This window comes from Molossus molossus, unplaced genomic scaffold (genome assembly GCF_014108415.1).
Source record: "Molossus molossus isolate mMolMol1 unplaced genomic scaffold, mMolMol1.p scaffold_m16_p_16, whole genome shotgun sequence".
Lineage (NCBI taxonomy): Eukaryota > Metazoa > Chordata > Mammalia > Chiroptera > Molossidae > Molossus > Molossus molossus.
This window is the reverse complement of record NW_023425351.1, coordinates 1929915-1953883: the sequence shown is the minus strand read 5'-3', so window position 1 is coordinate 1953883 and position 23969 is coordinate 1929915. Positions and strand designations below refer to the sequence as shown.

Here is a 23969-nt window from a genome sequence, read left to right as displayed (position 1 = left end):
GATGCTCAGTCCACTGAGCACACCAGCTGGGCAATGTGTTTCCGCTTTTTTACACTCAACTTAGTTCATATTTTCAAATATGGGTACTATGATGTTTCTTTTCTCAACCCGCTAAACATGAGATTTGCCATATTGTGCTCAGGTCAGAAGGAGGTAAAAACATGAGACAAAGGCAGTCTGCAGTGTGGTTTTGTTGGCCAATGCCACTTCAGTACATTCAATAAAAAAAGACATGAGCATGAATAAGCAACACATTTTCAGAGGTGAAAACAGAAGTTACAATACCACTGAAATTCTTCTCTAATTTCCACTGTTAAACCCTGTCTTCACCCGGACGTTGTGGCGGCGTTAGTAGGACAGGGACTCTCTGTCCCTCTAACAGGCCTCGCCAGCCGCGTTGGGCACGGTGCCCCACACACGCTGCGCACCTTGTGGGCTGTCCTCTACCTCACTTCAAATAGAGCTACTGGCCGACGTTTCCTTAAAAGTGCATTCTGTGCCCTGCCGGTCTGGCTCAGCGGTTAGAGCATCGGCCCGCGGACCAGAGAGTCCTGGGTTCGGTGCCCACTAAGGGCACATACCTCAGTTTGTCCCCGGCCCTTGTTGGGGTCGTGTGGGTGGCAACAGTTGATGTGTCTCTCTCACATCGATGTTTCTATTTCTCCCTCCCGCTCTCTCTAAAAAAAATCAGTAGAAACACGAAACAATAAAAAGCGCATTCTGACCCATTACTGCACTCTGCCTCGTCAGCACAGCTGTCCTGTCGTTCGATGTCCTCACCGCTGAGAGGAGGGCACAGACTTGTCCCTCTTTCCCTGCCCTGTGCCCGCTCAGCACACGGTGCCCTTTCAAAGCTGCAGTGGCCGAAGACCGAGCTACAGCTCTCACTACAATGGGGTCATGTCCATCAGGCTGGCACCCCTGTCTCATCGCGGCTCCCCGACCTGCACCTGGAACGGCCCCCGCCCCCCCGTGTTCCTCAGACGTCTCCCACTGCACCCCTGAAGGGCTCAGACACTTTGACTTGTTCGTTTTGGAAGATGAGGTGACTTTGGCTGCACCCCTGTCCCCGCTGGAGCCCCCGAGCCCGCGTGGGGTGCTTGGTGACACTCCCCCATGGAGGGCTGCTGGCCCCACGGACCTTCGAGACTCCTGTGAATAAAGTTGCCCTTTAGAAAATGCACTTTTCCGATCCCCACGGAGACGAAGGAGTGAGTTCCCGACGGTGGAGGGCGGCCTGCCGAGCGGGCTGAAGAGTTCGGTGGGGGCTTGTTGTCGCCCGGGAGAACCTGGCTCTTCAATCTCTCTCATCGCTTCTCTTCCCGGCTGTAAAATTCTCATCGGAGAAAATGTGTAGGGGTATTAAAATAACAAAAACTCATCCACAGTCTCACTGTCCAAAGACAATGAAGAATATTTTTCATCTCTGTGTTTTCTCAGTATATCTGTGTCATGTGTTAAATAGTTTTGGGTGTGTGTTTATATAATATGTACTGTTTATATAATTATATACTGTTATCTATGTTGTTTATATAATTTTACTTTTTTGCTTCTCGAGCTTTGTGTCTTCCCCTGTGTCCCAATGAACATTTATGGATATTCCATGTGATGGAAAAGCCACGCCCGCCACCGTGTAACATTTCGGTCATACCAGACTACTCAGTATTATGAATAAAACTGCCAAGAAAATCTGGGGAATAATTTCAAAATTTTTTTACATTTTTAAAGTTCTTAAGCTATTTCTAAATACACTTTCAAAAATGGAATCACTTAGTCAAAAGATGTGAATATTTTCAGATACTGTATAGAGTTTGAAGAAAAAAGGAAGGAACTCGGTAAGGAAGCAGGTGCATCTCCTGTGGCTGGACTGGAAAGGCACCATCCCTGCCTGTTAGAAACGGGGTACGCTAGGCAGGGGCCTAGCTCAACTCCTTCCTGTTGTTCTGAGAAAACTGGGTTCAAGGAGGTGGGTGGAGTCGAAGCAGCTGGCTGGCGTCCACGCTGTGGGTGTAGCTTGTCTGACTTCCAACCCAGCCTTCCAACGACCGCTGACGTCTCCTGGGACCAAGCACTTCTAACCCATCAGCAGGGATTGTCCCAGAAGGAGATACTTCAAACACATATCGAGACAGGCTCCTTGTGCATCTCTCGAACCTCACGAACGTCCCCGGACTCCGTGTCGACGCCAGGTTCGGAAGGACCGCCCTCAGCCTCGAAGTATTCTGGCTTTAACAGTACCAACAAGAATGGGTTACAGTCACATGACCATTCCAGGGGAAAGGAGTTTTGAAAGTTTAATAAATGCAATTAATTTCCAAAAGAACCCATCTCGGGGAGAAGTACTCCTCACGCACGCCGACGTCCTCCAGCGAGACTTGGCTGCTGTCTTGCCCTCATCGGTGTAGGCGCCCAAAACAAGGCTTTCTGCTTCCTGTTGGCACTTACAGCTCCCAGCGGTCTCTGCAGAGACACCGACTAGTTTATGGAATTTTTACAAGAATGTGTGCACTGTTTGCTAATTGATATAGTTGAAGCCAGCCCAAGTGGACACACATATAAACTCCACTATTTTACTTCTTCATAATTAAAGCCTCGAAAAATTATTTCTATAATTCAGTATTTTCTCTTAGCTTATGATTTGCGATCAGTATTTTCACACTTGGATGAATGGGACACGTTTTTGTAAAGATAATAGAAGTAGTTCATGTTATAACGTAATGTCAGAGGTAAATGGCCCTTCGCTGGGCACAGGTGAGGCAAGGTGACGGGGAGCCCCTGGCCCCTGGGGACCACCGCGTCCTCCTGTAGGGCAGACGCACATCCACCTCTGCTCTCGCATCTGCGTGGCTCAGACACCCCCCACTCCGCAGTGCACTTCTTAGCACCGTTTGTTCCCAGTCGTTCGTCGGGAAGTGGTCACTGCGGCCACCGAGCGTCCTTGTGTGAGTGATGGGAGTGTGGCTGGGAAGCTGCCTTCAGAGGAGCCGTCAGTGAGGTGGCCCGAGCGTCACCCTCTGGGAAGGAGCATCATGAACGGAACTTCCCGCCAATCTTACATAAGCCAGGCCTTGGATAGCACCCTCAATGGTGCTTTACAAACATGTGAGACAGCCCAGCCGGTGCGGCTCAGTGGTTGAGCGTCGACCCTGCACCAAGAGGTCACTGGTTTGATTCCCGGTCAGGGCACATGCCCAGGTTGTGGGCCCGATCCCCAGTGCGGGGCATGCAGGAGGTGGCCCGTCGATGTTCTCTCTCATCGATGTTTCTATCTCTCTCTCCTTGTCCCTTCCTCTCCTTCTAAAATCAATAAAGAAAAAAAAAATTAAAATAACTTCTTTAAATATTTTATTATAGATCATTTCCTTTGAATAACCATAAAGATGAGACTAACTAAAATGTGTAGGGCATCTGTCAGACCCAAGCCCTTTAGATATGTCACCTTCCAGGAAACTCCTCCTCTTCCTTGGGAGCTGACCTGTCATTTGCACAGTTATAACCATCCCAAGAGGGAGAGGCCTTTCCTGCTTCAGCAGAAGTTCGTGTTCTCTCGGGAAGTGTGAATTAAAGAGAACTCACCCTCAATTCCCGGATGAATGGGTATTCAGCTTTGAGTGTCAGAAGTGGACTTTTTATATTTTTATCTTATTTTGCAGATATTGGCAATCCCACTTTTCCATGCTTATAATTCAGAAAGATTAGATCAGGAGCAAAAAGAGACTGTGCAGACTCTGCAACAACATACTTTGTTTTTTTAATTTTTTTTGCAATCCTGAGAAAGAAGAACAGAGAGGAATACCTACCTGATATCAAACTATATTACAAAGCCATAGTACTCAAAGCAGCATGGTACTGGCATAAAAAAAAATGCATAGATCAGTGGAACAGAACAGAGATCCCAGAAATAAACCCATGCCCATGTGGTCAACTGATCTATGACAAAGATGGCAATAGCATACACTGAACTAAAGACAGTTATTCAATCAATGGTACTGGGGAAACAGGACAGACATGTGCAAAAAAGTGAAACTAGACCTCCATATACAAGAATAAACTCAAAACAGATTAAAGACTTAAATGTAGGACTCAAAGCCATAAAATTCCTAGAGGAATAGCCAGTAAACACTCTGATATCACTTAGTAATATTTTTTTGGATATATCTGCTTGGTAATGGAAACAAAAAATGAACAAGTGAAACTACATCAAACAAAAATGTTTTTTCACAGCAAAGAAAACCATCAACATGAACATAGATGCCAAAATCCTGAACAAAATACTAGCAAATCGAATCCAGTAATCCACCAGAAAAATTATCCACCATGACCAAGTGAGTTTCATCCCAGAGATGCAAGGCTGGTACAATATTCGCAAATCCATAAATGTGATACACCACATAAATAAATTGAAGAATAAAAACCACATGATCATATCAATAGATGCTGAAAAAGCCTTCAACAAAATCCAGCATCCATTTCTGATAAAAACGCTCAGCAGTGTGGGAATAGAGGGATCATATCTAGACATAATAAAAGCCATATATGAAAGACCTACAGCCAACATCATACTCAATGGGCAAAAACTAAAAGCATTTCCATTAAGAACAGGAACAAGGCAAGGATGCCCACTTTTGCCACTCCTATTTAACATAGTACTGGAAGTCTTAGCCACAGCAATCAGACAGGAAGAAAAAATTAAAGGGATCCAAATTGGAAAGGAGGAAGTAAAATTGTCATTATTTGCAGATGACATGATACTGTACATAGGAAACCCCAAAGACTCCACCAAAAGCTTACTAGACTTAATAAATGAATTTGGCAAAGTAGCAGGATACAAAATTAACGTCAAGAAATCGATGGCATTCTTATACACCAATGATGAACTCACAGCAAGAGAAACTAAGCAAACAATCCCATTTACCATTGCAGCAAAAAAATTAAGATACCTAGGAATAAACTTAACCAAAGAAATAAAGGACCTATTCACAGAAAACTACAGGTCTTTGAAAAAAGAAATAGAGCAAGATGTAAAAAAGTGGAAGCACATACCCTGTTCATGGATTGGGAGAATTAACATCATTAAAATGTCCATATTACCCAAAGCAATCTATAGATTCAATGCAATCCCCATCAAAATACCAACGGCATACTTCACAAAATTAGAACAATTACTTCAGAAGTTCATATGGAACCAAAAAAGGCCTCGAATAACCACAGCAATCTTGAAAAGGAAGAACAAAGTTGGAGAGATCACAATACCAGATTTCAGGTTATACTACAAAGCCACCATAATCAAAACAGCCTGGTACTGGCACAAGAACAGGTATATAGACCAGTGGAACAGAATAGAGAACCCAGAAATGGACCCAAGGCAATTTGCTCAATTAATATTTGACAAAGGTGGCAAGAGCATACAGTGGAGTAAGGACAGCCTCTTTAATAAATGGTGCTGAGAAAATTGGACAGCTACTTGCCGAAAAATGAAACTAGACCATCAACTTACACCCTACACCAAATAAACTCAAAATGGATAAAAGACTTAAATGTAACTCATGAATCCATAAAAATCCTAGAGGAGACTGTGGGCAACAAAATCTCAGACATCATACGCAGCAGAATTTTTACTGACACATCACCTAAGGCAATAGAAACAAAGGAAAAAATGAACACATGGGACTACATCAAACTCAAAAGCTTCTGCACAGCGAAAGATACAATCATCAAAACGGAAAGGCTACCCACTGTATGGGAGAGCATAATTGCCAATGATATATCAGATAAGGGGTTAGTTTCCAATACATATAGAGTGCTCATACAACTCCACAAAAGGAAGACAAAGAATCCAAGAAAAAAATGGGCAGAGGAACTAAATAGACACCTCTCCAAACAGGACATACAAATGGCTAAGAGACATATGAAGAAATGTTCATCATCACTAATCATCAGAGAGATGCAAATCAAAACAACAATGAGGTATCACCTCACACCTGTCAGAATGGCCGCCATCAACAAATCATCAAACAACAAGTGTTGGCGAGGGTGTGGAGAAAAGGGGACTCTAGTACACTGCTGGTGGGAATGCAGACTGGTGCAGCCACTATGGAAAACAATATGGTGTTTCCTCAAAAAATTAAAAATTGATCTTCCATTTGACCCAGTGATCCCACTTCTAGGAATATACCCTAAGGAGCCTGAAACACCAATCAGAAAGTGTATATGTACCCCCATGTTTTTAGCAGCACTATTTACAATAGCTAAGATCTGGAAACAGCCCAAGTGCCCATCAGTAGACGAATGGATCAAAAAGCTGTGGTACATATACACAATGGAGTACTACTACGCAGCGGTAAGAAAGAAAGATCTCTTATCCTTTGAGACTACATGGAGGGACCTGGAAAGTATCATCCTAAGTGAAACAAGCCAAACAGAGAAAGACAAGTATCATATGATCTCACTTATTTGTGGAATATAATGAACATAACAGTTTGAGGAATGGGGTAGTCCCAGAGACGTGGAAGCGGGGTACAGACCGACAATCCCCTAAGGAGTGGGGAGGTGGGGGAGGGATGAACCATAGAACTTATACGCATGTATGCATGAACAGTGGACATGGACAACAATCTGGGGAAGGGGCAGGGAGGGAAGGGGGAGGGGGGAATCAGTGGGGAAAAAAAGGAGAATCATCTGTAACAAAAATTAATCAATAAAAAAAGAAAAAAGAAAACCATCAACAAAATGAAGACAACCCACTGAAGGGAAGGAGACAGTCATCCAGGACACATCCAAGAAGGGGCTAATATTCAAACTATGTAAAGAACTCAAAAACTGACTTTCGAACGGACCCTTGTAGGCATGCGAGTGCTGGGACTGGTGTCCCCCCCAGAAGGTGGGGGTGCAGCGCAGGGGCAGGGCAGTCTTTCCCTGACCTCCTGGCGCTCCGTTTACAACCAGCGCCCACTCCTGGACAGCTGTCCGCGTGGACCCACTGACAGGGCGGGCCAAAGCAGCCCTCACCGGGGCAGAGGGAGACACTGGCCCTGGAGCACGATGCCCCTGAAAGCGAGTGTGCGTTGCCCTGGACGTTACGAAGGGAGACAGACAACACCCGGAGCAGTCAGCATCGTCGGCACGATCTCCAGCACCGAGCCAGCTCTGCTGCGGAGTGCCGGAGACTCCCCCAGACCGATTTTGGTCTTTGGCATGAGGTGAGATTAGCTTCCACTGCTTCCTTTCTATGCAAGGTTCAGGGGACATTTCAGTCCCCTGATGGGACAGAGTCACAGGAAGGATGACAACAGGACTCAGGATCAAGTCTCAGGACCTGCTGCACTGTCACCTTGCTTGGCTCGTGTCTGACACAATCCACATATGTGGCCACCAAGGGTAGGGACCTACAGTGGCGCTGCTGTGACTCACCCCTCCTGCCACAGTCTTAAGGACTCTTGAAGTTACTTGCAGTGACGATTGTGATTCCCAAGGTACCTCTGTGGGCGGGCAGGTTGTAAGCAAGGTAGTAGTTGGACAGCACGGGCAATGTTCGGGGAGGGCACCACGGCCACGCGGGGAGCGGGCAGGCGCTGTGTGTTCCACGTCCTCGCCAGCTGGGTCGGCTGCCTTGACGTGAATGAAAACCTGCCCTTGTTCAGCTCTGATACACCATCAGCTTTACTCACGTCAGAGAGGAGGGTCTGTCTCCTCTCCAAGCAGGAGTGAAAACATCTCACAAGTCTTCCCGCTGAGCGACGCTTTAGCACTAACTGGAACTTGGCGTGCGGGGGTGGGGCGGGGGGGGCTCCCTTCCTGGGGGAGGGTCGTTATTTCAGACCACCACAGACACGGGACGATGGGCCCAGCACATTGGAAGCAGCAGGGATCAGCAGTTACGGTATGTTCCCCAGAGAATGCATTCACTGCTCACCATTAGGACAAGCTCCAGTATTCATGGAATGTTCTCAAATGACTAATTATCTTTCTTACACAAATAGCCTCTGATGAGAGACGTTTTTAGTTCAAGCACTGTTTTCATGGATTGTCTGTCTTGATGAATTCATGTCCAAGACGGAAGTTGTTTCTTGTTTCTCCCTCCCCCCACCCTACGCCCGAGCCCATTGCTTATCCAGCCTTTCTCATCTTTCCATCAGTCATGAGATCACCCCCGGCTACCTGCGCTGGGAACCCTGGCACGTCTGTGCTTCTCGCTCATCCCATACCTGCTTCCACTCTCTCGGCCCCTGGGGACAGCTCCTTGTCACCTACAGAACACAAGCCACGTTGCATCATCGGAGAAGCAGGTCGGGGGGATCCAGACAGCCTGGGCCGCGGGATGTTCCGGTTCTGGTTCTTTGCAAGTGGCCTCTCCTTGCTCCCAGCATGACACGCTCTTCTTGGTCTCTGAGCTGTGCCCTTGCGGATTCTGAGCCTGGAGTGCCCTTTGTCTGCTAAGTGACCATCTGCTTGGTCAGAGCCAGCTCCTGCGGCCGCCAGCCTTCGGCCCCTCCCCGCCAGCACTCAGTGCTGCTCTGTTCCCTCCTTACATGCCTGCAAGGCACTCACGCTCAGGGACGTCCTTATTCATAGGCACACCCAACTCATGTATGAGACAGGCAGTGTTTGGCAGCTTCACTATGTTTGAAAAATGTGTGGCTTCTTTGTGGGCCGTGTTAGCCTAGCACATGCCAAATGCTCAGGGCAGCCTGTCTGGCTAAATCAGAATGCAGTCCTGAGCAGGACCAAGGCAAGTGATGTCTCTGTGGACACTCCGTGTGGACACGCTTTGTGGTCGATGATGGGGAGGAAGGTCTGATGGGGACCATTTCCACCCCCACTGAGCACATGGGTACAGAGACATCGCCGTTTAGGGCACGAAGGTAAATCAGAGGTTTCCTATGACCAGAACAAGGAATCACTTTTATGTCATGACATTCTCCCCTTGCCCTGCAGCCTGGCATTTTTCTGTGTCATTCGCCAAGATCAGTTATGGCGGTGGCCACACTATCGTAAATACACAATGATATGCTCTGTGTGAAGGAATGAACAAATGACATCACTCCAGCCCTTTCAGTTGACAGATAAGGAAAAATACCCCATGATGCGAAGACCAGGACAGCAGACAGCCCACGCGAGCTGTGGCCATGTCCACATTCCCGCACTGCTGGGTGTTTTCCCACAACGACCCAGCGCCACCCTGTCCAAAAATCACACAACCAACATGTGAGAAGAACCTGAAGCCCAAACCTGTTGTCTGTGGCCACACCCAGTGGGGGTACTGCATGTTCCTGTGTGACACACAGTCACAGGCAGAGACAGAACTGACTACAGGTGTTGGGGGGCAGACATCTGCTTTCACACCTGTGCTGTTGAGATGGCAGCTGGTCAGGAGACAGCTGCAAGCCAGGGCAGGAGCACCAGGCTACGGGCTGCCAACCAGAGGCAGTCTCTACCCTGGGGACTTGGTTTCAGGCAAATCCTTGTCTCAGAAGCTGGCCTTTCTCATCTACACAGCTGTCACATGACCCTACCCTGGACTTAGGAGGTGGACAAAGAAGGATGACTATGCAGACATAGGAGGTCCCACAAAAGCGAGGCGTCATTATCACCAAGCTTAGGTAAGGACGCGAGAGCCTGTCGGAAAGGGTCTCCAGGGACGCGCGTCTCTTTGTCCCCTTCCTGCCTGGTCAGTGATTTCAGGGCACCCAGCCTTCATTTGTGTAAATGGGGAAGAAATGCATAAATACGCATTTTCCCACTATTGTGGTTTGGGGACAACATTGTGGGGTTGGAGGGTTGGAAGATGTACATTTTGTAACCTTGTGTTAATGTACTCTCAACCTCGTGTTAATGCATTCTCAGAAACCTGGCCTGCCCAGGTGCATTGAGTGCTTCATTTGCATGTGAATAAGGGTTTGTTATCTTTTGGCTTCAAAGTCTCTTCTGGTAAAAAGCAAGAGACAAAGCTAGGCTGTATGGTTTTCAGAAACACCATCTCAAGAAAATAATTTACATAAATCCACTTGTAACCTGGGAGAACCAATCTGCAAATAAATGGGACTGCGTCCAAAGATCTGGAGCATTTGCTCCCTTGCAAAGCTCCCCCTCACTCCAAGCAGTGTGTGCTTGTAGTTTCATTGTGTTGCACCAATCCCAGCAGGCCGAGAGACGGCACAACATGTCAGATTGAAATGAACTTCTGCTTCTAGTTCCTTTTGAATTCACAATTCAGTGTAACTGAGTAACAGAGAAGTAACAGTTACAAAGGTGTTTGTTTCTTCTCTTGAGCATCTATCGTCATAAGGAAGTTGAATGGCCCCAGGGCGATGGGAAAATGAACATGACCCACAGACAGTGTGAACTCTGTGATAAGAAGGCAGCACTGACCACTTTTCATAACTGAATATTGACTTTTCAAAGGTTCTGCATCCATTCACAAATGCACCTGCTCAGAGAACGATGCATCTCTCAGCGGTGCCAGCTGGGCTTCAGTGCAAATGGCACCCCCTACCCCTCACATCAGTACTGCCTGAGGGACAGTCACCAGCATTTGCTAAGCCGCTTAGCTTTCCATTTTTATACAAAAATGTTCAGTTGAAATTAAATAAATTCACACAACCAAAATAATAAGATCAATCAAGATACATTTCCAGTGTATCTTTTCAGACCTCCAGTGATCATTCATGAGACTGCACGGGACAGGGGCATGAACAGGCCATGGGTTCATCTTGCTTGAAAGCAGGGCTGCGAGTGGCTAAGGGGAGGATGCAGTTCTCAGAGAACCAAGACTGGCGTACGGCTCCGAGCCATCTTTTCAGGACTGTATTGTGTCAGAACCGAACCTTTGTGCTGTGTATAACAGTTCTCCTTTATCCAAAGACTCTCAGGGGAAGGAGACTTCTCAGCACTCACATTAGCTTGTGGGCTGGGGACGTGGATGGGGTGGAGACAGGCATCTGAGAGAGGCCCGACTGGTTAGAATGACAGGTGATTGCCATTGCCTGGGACACTGGCCGTGTCCAGCAGGGAACCGAGCAGAGACTCAGAATCAGCTCATATGGCCCAGAAACCAATGGAGAAGGGCAGGAAGTGGGGTGTCGACTCGGCAGCAGAACAGGGCTTCTTTTCCCAGTCCTCACCCAAGGATATTTTCCCATTTACCTTCAGATAGAGTGGGAAGGAGGGAAAGAGAAACATTGATGTGACAGAGACACACTGACTGGTCGCCTCCCGCACAACCGACCAGGGCCAGGGACAAACCACAACTGAGGTATGTGCCCTTGACCAGAATCGAACCCAGGACTCTCTGGTCTGCCGGCCGATGCCCCAACCACTGAACCAAACCAGCCAGGGGCATGCTTTTTTTTGTAATCAAAGTGGCTGTTTGTAAAAAACCAAAAGGTCCGAGGCTTTACTTTTGTTTTCTTCCCCAAATTGACTGAACTGTACATAACCCAAGAAAAGCATGCCCAGAGCAATGAAGACACTAACCAGATCTGCTCTGTCTGCGGCACCAGCTGAGGCGCAGGCTCGAGACATGGGAAAATGGACAGGAAAAGACCAGATGGCAACTTGACTCAGACCCGAGATATCAGGAAAGATGGAAGGAATCGGAGATGCCTCTCCAGGGAAGAGAAGACCGTGCTGCTGTTTTGGGGGAATGGGGGTGATAGGAACATATACTTTGTCACAAAGAGGCTGCATGGTCAGGTGGATGGAATTCGGGGTACAGCATCAGAAGGCATGAGTCTGAGCACTGGTGTGACCAGGGGAGTTGCTCAGAAGCTGTGCATCAGCTTGTTGAAGACCGACATCGGACACTTCTGTGAAATCAGGAAATCCAACACCGTGCGCGGAACCCCGGTACGTGATCCACAGTGATCCACAAATGCAGCCCTCCCGCCACCTGCCGGGCAGTCATGAGAGGTTTCATTAGCGTTTCCTAGAGAGCTGTCCCGGGGAGGTTTGTTAGACGAGGACGTTTGAATTGTCACGTTGGGGGACAGGTTCCGACCCCGCACCACGCCCGGCACTAACCTGTAGAGTGCAGAAAGCGGCCGCTTGCTTCCGGGCTTCGGTCTGTAGGGTTTGGGTTCCCCTGCCATGTTGATATCTGAAAGCATAAGAGAAAATACCACGGCTTAACAAAAGGTGCCGTCATGTCAGGAAAGTAAACTGTGACGTGTTATGTTCCTTCCGGCCGTGTCTCTGTAACCATGTTGCATGCCATTCTTTCATACAACACGTGTTTGCCTAATACTGACTCTAGGCCACGCCCGGTTTGAAAGACATTTGTACTGAATAGGTTAGATGCACCTCTTCGTGGAAATCACTTTCTACTGGGGAGACAGACTGTAGGCAACACATATAATAGGTAGGAAAAGTTCATAACCTATTGGAACATGGTAAGTAGTATGAAAAAAGCAAATGTTGAACAAGGTAGGAGAATTAGGAATGCTAACTAAAAATGAGGGGCAGAGAGAGAAATATTAATACATTGTATCAGGAACTATAATTCTGATAAAGTTGGTAAGATAAAACAAGATGCTTAAACATACGACAAAATAGTATTTGCATACAATTGACCAACCTCAGTCTTTAAAAAAATGTGTAAGACAAAATATTGGAAAGTAGAGTGGCAAAGGTTTGGGAAATAAAATAACCTACTAGATTTAATATGATTAAAATTTTCCAAAGGATAGGGTACATGTGGAAGACGGCAGCGGGCAGGACCGGAGGGAGGGTGAGTGTGTGAGAGAGTGAGCTAGTGTGTAAGTGTGAGTGGACGTGAAGGAGGACGACCAAACCCGAGCAGTGCAGAGCCGCGGAGCAGAAGGTCCCTGTGCTGTGGACGGAGTAGCCGGCTACTGCGGTGAGCGGCTCTTCAGGGTGCTTCTCCCTGCGCTGTGGGGAGGACCCACCACTTTGGAAGATCCCGGGTCTTCCCTGGGAGGAGGCGGTGGGAGCAGCTAGGAGCCCACCAGTGCACCAGGCACCATCGGACCAGTGGACACTCTGTGTCAACACAGACCAGTGCACAGTAGCGGAGCTGCCAAGGTGCAGGTTGCAGAAACCACAGACAGCCGGGAGCCCAGCACCACCCCAGAGTAGCAGCCTGATCAGAGTCGAGATATACCCCCAGCGACAGAGGCTGGGGAGCAGACATCCATCCCCAGGCAACAGAAGCAAAGACTAGCAGCTGAGACCTATCCCCAAAAACTACAGCAAAAGCTGAGCCCTGCAGGGCAGCAGCACTCCCCAGCGCCCAGCAGTGGGACCTGGGGCTCCACAGAGGCCTGTGCCACCCAGTGTCCCACAAGAGCGGTGGGAAGCTGGGGCTCCAGAGGGACCTGTGTGATCCATCTGCCCACAAGATAGGTGTGGACTTGGGTCTCCAAAGGTATTGTGTGATTCAGCTCCCCAGGGGATCAGTGGGAAGCAGAGACTCCAACGGAGCCTGTACAACCCAACTGCCCACAAGAACGGCAGGGAGCCAGGGCTCCAGTGAGGCCTGTGCAACACAGCTGCCCGTGGTACTGGCAGGCAGCACGGCTCCAGCAGGGCCTGAGCTATACAGCTACAGGTGGCACCAGCGACCAGCTGGGAACACAGCTCCAGAGGGGCCCATGTGATCCAGCAGCAGCACCTACCAGGACACACCAATACCAGCCCCCCATAGTCAGTCCTCCAGGATCCACAGCAGGCAAGAGGTGACACGAAACAAAACAGTCTGGGAGGCACAGTAGCCTTATTTAGTATACAGTGAGCTGCCTACACATCCAAACATCCCTCACTGGGTCTAGAGCTACCAGATGGCTAAAATGGGGAGACAAAGAAACAACACCCAAAGGAAAGAAAAAAAGGAATCACCAGAAAAGGAACTACAGGAAATGGAAGACAGCAACTTGTCAGATAAAGAATTCAAAGCAATGATTTTAAGGGTGCTCAAACAATTTGGTGATAACTACAAGCAATTTAATAAGAATTATGAAGAGCTCACTGGGAACTACTTCAGCTTAAAAAAAGAGGTAGAAACTATGCATAAAAATCAAGAAGAAATAAAGAATGACACAGCTGTTATGAAAAATACCTTAGAAGGGTTCAATAGTAGATTAGAAGAAGCCGAAGACCGAATCAGCAATTTAGAAGACAAGGTAGAGAAAAACACCCAAATAAAGCAGCAAATGAAAAAAAAAAATTAAAATGCAGGAGGAAAGTTTAAGAGAGCTGTGGGACAATACAAAACGTAACAACATTCACATTATAGGGATACTAGAAGGAGAAGAATAAAAAAAAAGGGATAGAGAACCTGTTTGAAGAAATAATAACAGAAAACTTCCCTAAACTGGTGAAGGAAAAAGTCACACAAGTCGAGGAAACACAAAGAGTCCCAAGCAAGATGAACCCCAAAAGACCCACAGCTAGACATATCATAATAAAAACGGCAATCATTAAAGACTAAGAAAGAATCTTAAAGGAAGCAAGAGAGAGTTAGAAAGTTACCTACAAGGGAGCTCCCATAAGACAGTCAGTTGATTTCTCAATAGAAACAATGCAGGCCAGAAGGGAGTGGCATGAAGTGTACAAAGGAATGCAAGGCAAGGGTCAGAATCCAAGACTACTCTATCCAGCAAGGCTATCATTCAAAATTGATGGAGAAATAAAGAGCTTCACACACACACACAAAAGCCAAAGGAATTCACCACCACCAAACCAGCACTGCAAGAAATGCTGAAGGGACTGTTGTAAGAAGAAGAACCAGAGAGAGAGAGAGAGAGAGAGAGAGAGAGAGAGAGAGAGAGAGAGAGAGAGAGGAACACAGGCATAAGATTAAAATGGCAACTAATAACCCTCTATCAATAATTACCTTAAATGTAAATGGCTTAAATGCTCCAATGAAAACACATAGGGTAAGACATTAGATTAAAAAAACATGACCCATATATATGCTGTCTACAAGAGACCCACCTCACAACAAAAGACACACAGGATGAAAGTGAAGAGATAGAAAAAAAGTTTCCAAGGAAATGGAAATGGAAAAGAAGCTGGTGAAGAAAATACTCAAATCTGACAAGATAGACTTCAAAACAAGGGCCATAATAAGAGACAGAGAAGGTCACTACATAATATTAAAAGGATCAATCCAACAAGAGGATATAACCCTGGTAAACATATATGCACCAAATATGAGAGCACCAAAATATCTTGAAAAACTTCTGGAGGACTTCAAGGAAAAGATCAATAGCAACATGATCATAGTGAGTGACTTTAACACACCACTGACACCACTGGATAGATATTCTAGACAAAAAATTAACAAAGATATAGAGTCCTTACAAGAAAAACTAGATCAGTTGGACTTCATTGATATTTATAGAACATTTTACCCCAAAGCTGCAGAATATACATTCTTCTCAAATGCACATGGGTCATTCTCAAAGATAGACCACATGTTAGGACACAAAGCAAGTCTCTACAAATTCAAGAAGATTGAAATCATATCAAGCATCTTCTCAGATCACAGTGGCATGAAACTAGAACTCAATTACAATAAAAACACACAAAAACATTTAAACACATGGAGGCTAAATAGCATGTTATTAAACAACAAATGGGCTACTAACGAGATCAAGGAAGAAATTAAAAAATTCCTGAAAAACCAATGAAAACGAGCACACAACAACACAAAATCTATGGGACACAGCAAAAGCAGTCCTGAGAGGGAAGTTCATAGCACTACAGGCCTACCTCAAGAAACAAGAAAAATTCCTAATTGACTTTCTAACCCTACAACTTAAAGAACTAGAAAGTAAACAAACAAACAAACAAACAAACAAAAACAGAACTAGTAGGAGGAAGGAGATAGTAAAAGTCATAGCAAAAATCAACGACATAGAGACTAAAAACACACACACACACACAAAAAACCAATCCAAAAGTTCAATGAAACAAAAAGCTGGTTCTTTGAAAAGATAAACAAGATCAATGGACCTTTAGCCAGACTCACCAAGAAACAAAAAGAGAGAAACCAAATAAACAAAATAAAAAATAAAAGAGAAGTAACAACTGACACCACAGAAATACAAAGGATCATCAAAACATACTATGAACAATTATACACCAACAAATTGGACAATCTAGGAGAAATGGACAAATTTCTAGAAAAACACAGCCTCCGAAAATTGTACCAGGAAGAGATAGAAAACTTGAACAGACCAATAACAATAAAGGAAATTGAAGATGTAATTAAGAAACTTCCAGCGAACAAAAGCTCAGGCCCAGATGGCTTCATAGGGGAGTTTTACTGAATATTCGAAGAAAATTTAATACTCATTCTCAAACTATTCCAAAAAATCCAAGAAGATGGAACACTTCCAAACTCATTTTATGAGGCCAGTTTAATCCTACTTCCAAAACTGAATAAAGACACTACAAAAAAAGAAAACGACAGGCCAATATCCCTAATAAACACAGATGCCATAATCCTTAACAAAATATTAGCAAATCGGATCTAGCAATACATCAAAAAAAATTATTCATCATGACCAAGTGGGTTTCATCCCAGGCATGCAAGGATGGTACAATATTCGCAAATCAATAAATGTGATACACCACATAAACAAAAGGAAAATAAAAACCATATGATCATATCAATAGATGCTAAAAAAGCATTAGACAAAATCCAGCACCCATTTCTGATAAAAATGCTCAGCAAGGTGGGAATAGAGGGATCATATCTCAACATAATAAAGACCACATATGAAAAATCTACAGCCAACATCATACTCAATGGGCAAAAAATAAAAGCATTCTCCTTAAGAACGGGAACAAGACAGGAATGCCCACTTTTGCCACTGTTATTTAACATAGTACTGGAAGTCTTAGCCACAGCAATCAGACATGAAGAAAAAATAAAGGGAATCCATATTGGAAAGGAGGAAGTGAAACATGTTATTTGCAGATGACATGATATTGTAAATAGAAGTATTTGTTCTAGTTCTGTGTCGTTGGTATTTTGATAGGGATTACACTGAATCTATAGATTGCTTTGGGTAGTATGGACATTTTAATGATGTTAATCCTTCCAATCCATGAACAAGGTATGTGCTTCCACTTTTTTATATCTTCCTCTATTTCTTTTTTCAATGACCTATAGTTTTCTGCAAAGAGGTTCTTTATTTCTTTGGTTAAATTTATTCCTAGGTATCTTAATTCTTTTGCTGCGATGGTAAATGGGATTTTTTTTTAGTATCTCTTTCTATGAGTTCATCATTGGTGTATAAGAATGCCATCGATTTCTTTAAAAAAAAAAAAATGTATTTATTTATTTTCGTTACAGATGTTTCTCCTTTTCCCCCCACTGATTCCCAGCTCCATCCCCACCTTGTCCCCAGCTTTGTTGTCCATGTCCATTTTTCATAGAATGTCATCGATTTCTTGACATTAATTTTGTATCCTGCTACTTTGTCAAATTCACTTATTAAGTTTAATAAATTTTTGATAGAGTCTTTGGGGTTTTCTACATATAATATTATGTCATCTGCGAATAATGACAGTTTCATTTTCTCCTTTCCAATTTGGATTCCTTTTATTTTTTCTTTCTGTCTGATTTCTGTGGCTAAGAATTCCAGTACTATGTTAAATAGGAGTGGTGAAAGTGGGCATCCTTGTCTTGTTCTTGTTCTTAAAGGAAATGCTTTTAGTTTTTTTCCATTGAGTATGATGCTGGCTGTAGGTCTTTCATGTATGGCCTTTATTATGTCGAGATATGATCCCTCTATTCCCAAATTGCTGAGCGTTTTTATCAGAAATGTGTGCTGGATTTTGCCAAATGCTTTTTCAATGTCTATTGATATGATCATATGATTTTTCAGGTTATACTACAAAGCTACTGTAATCAAAACAGCCTGGTACTGGCACAAGAACAGGCAGATAGATCAATGGAACAGAATAGAGAACCCAGAAATAGACCCAAGGCAATATGACAAAGGGGGAAGAGCATACAGTGGAGTAAAGACAGCCTCTTTAATAAATGGTGTTGGGGAAATTGGACAGCTACATGCAAACAAATGAAGCTAGACCACCATCTTACACCATACACAAGAATAAACTCAAAATGGATAAAAGACTGAAATGTTACTCGTGAATCTATACAAATTCTAAAAAAAATGCAGGCAACAAAATTTCAGACATCATACGCAGCAGAATTTTCACTGATATAACACTTAAGGCAAGAGAAGCAAAGGAAAAATGAACACATGAGACTATATCAAACTTAAAAGCTTCTGCACAGCAAAAGAAAGAACCATCAAAACAGAAAGGGATCTTACTATATGGGAGACCATAATTGCCAATGATACATCAGATAAGGGGTTAATTTCCAAAATATATAGAGTGCTCATACAACTCAACAAAAGGAAGACAAAGAATCCAATTAAGAAATGGGCAGAGGACCTATATAGACACTTCTCCAAAAAGGACATATAAATGGCCAAGAGACATATGAAGAAATGCTCAACATCACTAATCATCAGAGAGATGCAAATTAAAACGACAGTGAGGTGTCACCTCACACCCGTCAGAATGGCCGCCATCAACAAATCATCAAACAACAAGTGCTGGTGAGGGTGTGGAGAAAAGGGGACTCTAGTGCACTGCTGGTGGGAATGCAGACTGGTGCAGCCACTATGGAAAACAATATGGTGTTACCTCAAAAAGTTAAAAATTGATCTGCCATTTGATCCAGTGATCCCACTTCTAGGAATATACCTTAAGAAACCTAAAACACCAATCAGAAAGAATATATGTACCCCCATGTTCATAGCAGCACTATTTACAATAGCTAAGATCTGGAAACAACCCAAGTGTCCATCAGTAGATGAGTGGATAAAAAAGTTGGGGTACATGTACACAATGGAATACTATGCAGCTGTGAGAAATAAAGATCTCTTACCCTTTGAGACGACATGGAGGGACCTGGAGAGTATTATGCTAAGTGAAACAAGCCAAGCAGAGAAAGACAAATATAACATGATCTCACTTATTTGTGGAATATAATGAACTAAACAAACTGATGAACAAAATTGACCCAGAGACATAGAGGTGGGGTACAGACTGATAAGCCTCAGAGGAGGGGAGTTGGGGAGAGAGATAAACCACAGAACTTATATGCATGTATGCATGACCAATGGACATAGACAACAAAGCCAGGGATGGGGCACGGGGGATGGGGAGGAGGGTGTCAATGGGGGAAAAAGAAGAAACATCTATAACAAAAACAAATTTAAAAAAAAAAAAAGAAAGAAACTGTGGTACATTTACAAAACAAAAAATAAAATTTCCAAAGGATATAGAAAGGAAACTCTAAAGGAGGCACACCTGAAGTAAAATTTGAAAGAAATGAGGGACATTACTTTGCAAGAAAGGAAAGGGAAGACTTGTATTTCTTGCAGGGTGGACCCCATGTTAGGCACGGATAAGCCATCAGCAGTGAAGGCAAGCAAAGTTTCTACATAAAACACAATGTATTTTAAGAAGAGAGTAAGAAACATCCTTATAGACGGTGAATCGTGTTCCAACGCACAATGTCCCTTTGAGTGCATGAAAATTTATTCTGAAATAGGCAAATTAATATGTTTTACACTGCTTTAGTGATGAGCATCCAAAACCTAGTGGTCGTGGACAGGGATGAGGGTGAGAGGGTTGGTTGTGGCCGGGGACAAGGGACAGCGGGCAGGGAGCGCAGGTATCAGTGCACAGGAAGCCTTGCCAAGGTCGGGATGAACGGGCACTTCCTCCGCATTAAACTTTATAAATACAAGATCTGACGGTGTCTTCAGACAAGCCAGCTTCTCTGGAGCAGGTGCCCAGGTTGTCAGGTCCCAAGAGCTGGCGGCCTTGAAGGAGCCACACAAACCAGGGACAGAGAGACCTCAGGCTTTCTCCCGCTGTCCTGGCAGGGGTTCGAGGCTCACAGGCAGGGCAAGAAGAAGGATGCCCAAGGTGCCCGTCCATGCCACTCTCATACGACATGGACGGGCTTGGAGCAAAATATTGAGACAGAAAATTAAGTGTTATTTCTTCAATGCATGTGTTTGCAGATTCATACCAAACACTCATATTTAGGGATCTCCCAGTAGCCTCAAAAAAAGGTGTGGGTTTCATCACTCTCGAAAAATTCTTTTCAGATAGTCCACAAAATCCTAGTTGCATTTGTTTTATTTTTTAATTTTTATTTATTTATTTTTAATCCTCACCTGAGGATATTTTTGTATTTATTTTCAGATAGAGTGGAAGGGAGAGAAAGAAACATCGACTGGCTGCCCCCCACATGACCCCAACCAGGGCTGGGGACAATCTGCAGTCGAGGTGCGTGCCCCTGCCCGGAATCGAACCCATGACTCTCTGGTCCGCAGGCCGACATTCTAACCGCTGAGCCACACCGGCCAGGGCCCTCGTTGCATTTCTCCTCGTGGAGAAGCACCCACGGAGGTACTGTGCACCACGCCGGTGGGCCCGTTTCTGAGCATGAGAATCGTTTTGGTAGAGGGTCGTGAAACAAGGAAGCACCATTAAAAAGCAGATTTTGGCGCTGGCCAGTTTGAGCACTGGCCCACGGACCAGAGAGACTTGGGTTCGGTTCCCATTAAAGGCACGTGCCTTGGTTGCAGTTTGTCCCCGGCCCTGGTTGGGGTCGTGTGGCTGGCAACCTCTCGATGTGTCTCTCTCACATCCATGTTTCTCTCCATCCCCACCCCCCTTCCAGCTTTATCTGAAGATAAATGCAAATAATGTCCTTGGGTGAGCATAATAAATAAATAAAAAGCAGGTTCTGGAAGGGTTCCGTGTGGGTTGAGCTGTGTGGAGGATGTGCCCCGACCCCTTTCCGGGCACCAGGACAAAGCAAGGGGGCTGAAGGCTGCCGGTGACCAGGAGAGGACCACACAGCAGACCGCCCACGGGGGGGAGGGGCAGGTGATACCATGAGCCTCTGGGAGGACAAACTCAGGGGCTGCCAGAACAAAACTCTTATCTATTTTGAGTTTTCATTATTTCAAGTTAGCGTAAAAAACCCGTGGATGAAAATGTGCTCCAAAATTATTCTTCTAAAGCAAAACCTCAGATTCAAACAGTAGAAAAATATTCTACAGGGCTATTAACGATACCTTTTCACAGTGAATTCCTTAAATTACACTCAGTGTCCTAAAGAATTTAATGAGTTTTTTTTTTCTTCTTTAGTTTTTGACCAAATAAGCCCTGTCACTCTGCCGTGACAGAAATAACCAGAAAGTTACGGAGCTGGGAAGAGTCCGTGAGCTGAAGTGAAGCTCGGACCGAGGTGAGGAAACGTGGCCGAGTGCCACCCCCCGAACCGACAGCCTCCAGCTGGGATGCGTCCCCGGCCGGCTGGGTGACAGGTGACACACTGCGAACAAGGGCACTACCAGCATTCTGTTCTCTGATGCTTCCGACTCGGGAAGACACCTCCGACTCGAGACCCCACAGGTGTGGCTCTCCAGCCTGCGCCGTCTCACCGATCCGCTGACTGCTGATTGTGCCTGTGGCCTGGGACTCCCACCGGCGGTCAGCCATCCCGCCGCCCCCTCGTGCCCTCTGCACCTGCCCAGGTGCTCGTCCAGCAGGTGCGCAGGAGTCTGTCAGCGAAGTCAGTGCAAAGACCAAGGGGAGCCCTGCGCGGCTTGCTGGGTCCCAGGTCACTCTGGGTCACCACCTGCCCAGTGGGGTACTGACCTGAACAGTTTCCGAAGATGCAGTCAGCTATGTTGCCAAACAGAATCAGGGTATAATAAGTTTGGTAAAAATGCCATAATCTACCCCTTTCTCGGCTGTTTGTGATGGATACTGAGGCATCGGGTCCTGGGAGCACCCTTCAGCTAGGCTCCCGTCGGCGCTTGTATGCAGACGTGACCCGGCAGTGCGGACGGCACTCCGTGCATGTCCAGTGGACAGAGCCTCGGAGCCCCGCTTCATGAGACACCCGGAGGCCTCCAGGAAAATGTTTTATATTTATTTCTTTGGAACATATTTAATCTGGAATATCCTCATTTAAAAAGTCATTTTAATCTTTAACCACATCTTATTTACATTTTACAATAAGTGAACACTGGCTACCCAGCGCTGCTGGTGTGGTCCTGTGGGTATTGCTCGTGTCCAGAGAGCTAACCGTGCGGTCAAAGAGATGTCTGCCTCACAGGGTGATGGGCATCCGCGTGACCAACGTGGTTTTCCTTAGAGGGGAGAAACATTAAAGGAAGAAGGAGTTTCCTTAGTGACGTAATGAAACGTTGTATCGTGATTCTACGGATATTTTTGTTTTGCTCCTTCCCCAAGATTCAATAAAAGTTTACATAATTCAGCCGCGGTGCAGTGACTGCCAGAAAATGGCATTCCGAGTCTTTTATTGTTCACACTTGGAAGATTTAGGAATGCATTCCTGTTTCATTGAACACAGATTCAGGAGGCAAAGAAAACAGTCTGTTCAATCTGACAAGTTAGGCACAGAGCCCCCCCCCCCCCAGCACAGGCACCCCTCACAGTGTGCTCTGCACGGAGCCCCACCCCCGGCACAGGCACCCCTCACAGTGTGTTCTGCACGGAGCCCCACCCCCAGCACAGGCACCCCTCACAGTGTGTTCTGCACGGAGCCCCACCCCCGGCACAGGCACCCCTCACAGTGTGCTCTGCATGGAGCCCCACCCCCAGCACAGGCACCCCCAACAGTGTGCTCTGCACGGAGCCCCACCCCCAGCACAGGCACCCTCACAGTGTGCTCTGCATGGAGCCCCACCCCCAGCACAGGCACCCCCAACAGTGTGCTCTGCACGGAGCCCCACCCCCAGCACAGGCACCCTCACAGTGTGCTCTGCACAGAGCCCCACCCTCAGCACAGGCACCCCTCACAGTGTGCTCTGCATGGAGCCCCACCCCCAGCACAGGCACCCTCACAGTGTGCTCTGCACGGAGCCCCACCCCCAGCACAGGAACCCCTCACAGCGGGCTCTGCACAGAGCCCCACCCTCAGCACAGGAACCCCTCACAGTGTGCTCTGCAGGGAGCCCCACCCCCAGCACAGGCACCCTCACAGTGTGCTCTGCATGGAGCCCCACCCTCAGCACAGGAACCCCTCACAGTGTGCTCTGCACAGAGCCCCACCCTCAGCACAGGAACCCCTCACAGTGTGCTCTGCAGGGAGCCCCACCCTCAGCACAGGAACCCCTCACAGTGTGCTCTGCATGGAGCCCCACCCTCAGCACAGGAACCCCTCACAGTGTGCTCTGCATGGAGCCCCACCCTCAGCACAGGAACCCCTCACAGTGTGCTCTGCACGGAGCCCCACCCTCAGCACAGGAACCCCTCACAGTGTACTCTGCACGGAGCCCCACCCTCAGCACAGGAACCCCTCACAGTGTGCTCTGCACGGAGCCCCTCCCTCAGCACAGGAACCCCTCACAGTGTGCTCTGCACAGAGCCCCACCCTCAGCACAGGAACCCCTCACAGTGTGCTCTGCAGGGAGCCCCACCCTCAGCACAGGCACCCTCACAGTGTGCTCTGCACGGAGCCCCACCCCCAGCACAGGCACTCCTCACAGTGTACTCTGCAGGGAGCCCCACCCTCAGCACAGGCACCCTCACAGTGTGCTCTGCACGGAGCCCCACCCCCAGCACAGGAACCCCTCACAGTGTACTCTGCAGGGAGCCCCACCCTCAGCACAGGCACCCTCACAGTGTGCTCTGCACAGAGCCCCACCCTCAGCACAGGAACCCCTCACAGTGTACTCTGCATGGAGCCTCACCCCCAGCACAGGCACTCCTCACAGTGTGCTCTGTACGGAGCCCCACCCCCAGCACAGGAACCCCTCACAGTGTGCTCTGCATGGAGCCCCACCCCCAGCACAGGAACCCCTCACAGTGTGCTCTGCATGGAGCCCCACCCCCAGCACAGGAACCCCTCACAGTGTGCTCTGCAG

At 46.6% G+C, this 23969-nt stretch overlaps 1 protein-coding gene across 2 annotated transcripts in view; it reads right to left on the bottom strand.

Moving 5' to 3' along the window:
* Positions 1 to 23969, bottom strand: part of RALYL (RALY RNA binding protein like) — a 255020-nt gene that overhangs the window by 81088 nt on the left and 149963 nt on the right. For both annotated transcript variants that reach the window (XM_036264057.1, XM_036264056.1), the window contains exon 2: positions 12019 to 12094. In XM_036264057.1, coding sequence (XP_036119950.1) covers positions 12019 to 12094 — 76 coding nt within the window. The remainder of the gene's footprint in view (positions 1 to 12018; positions 12095 to 23969) is intronic.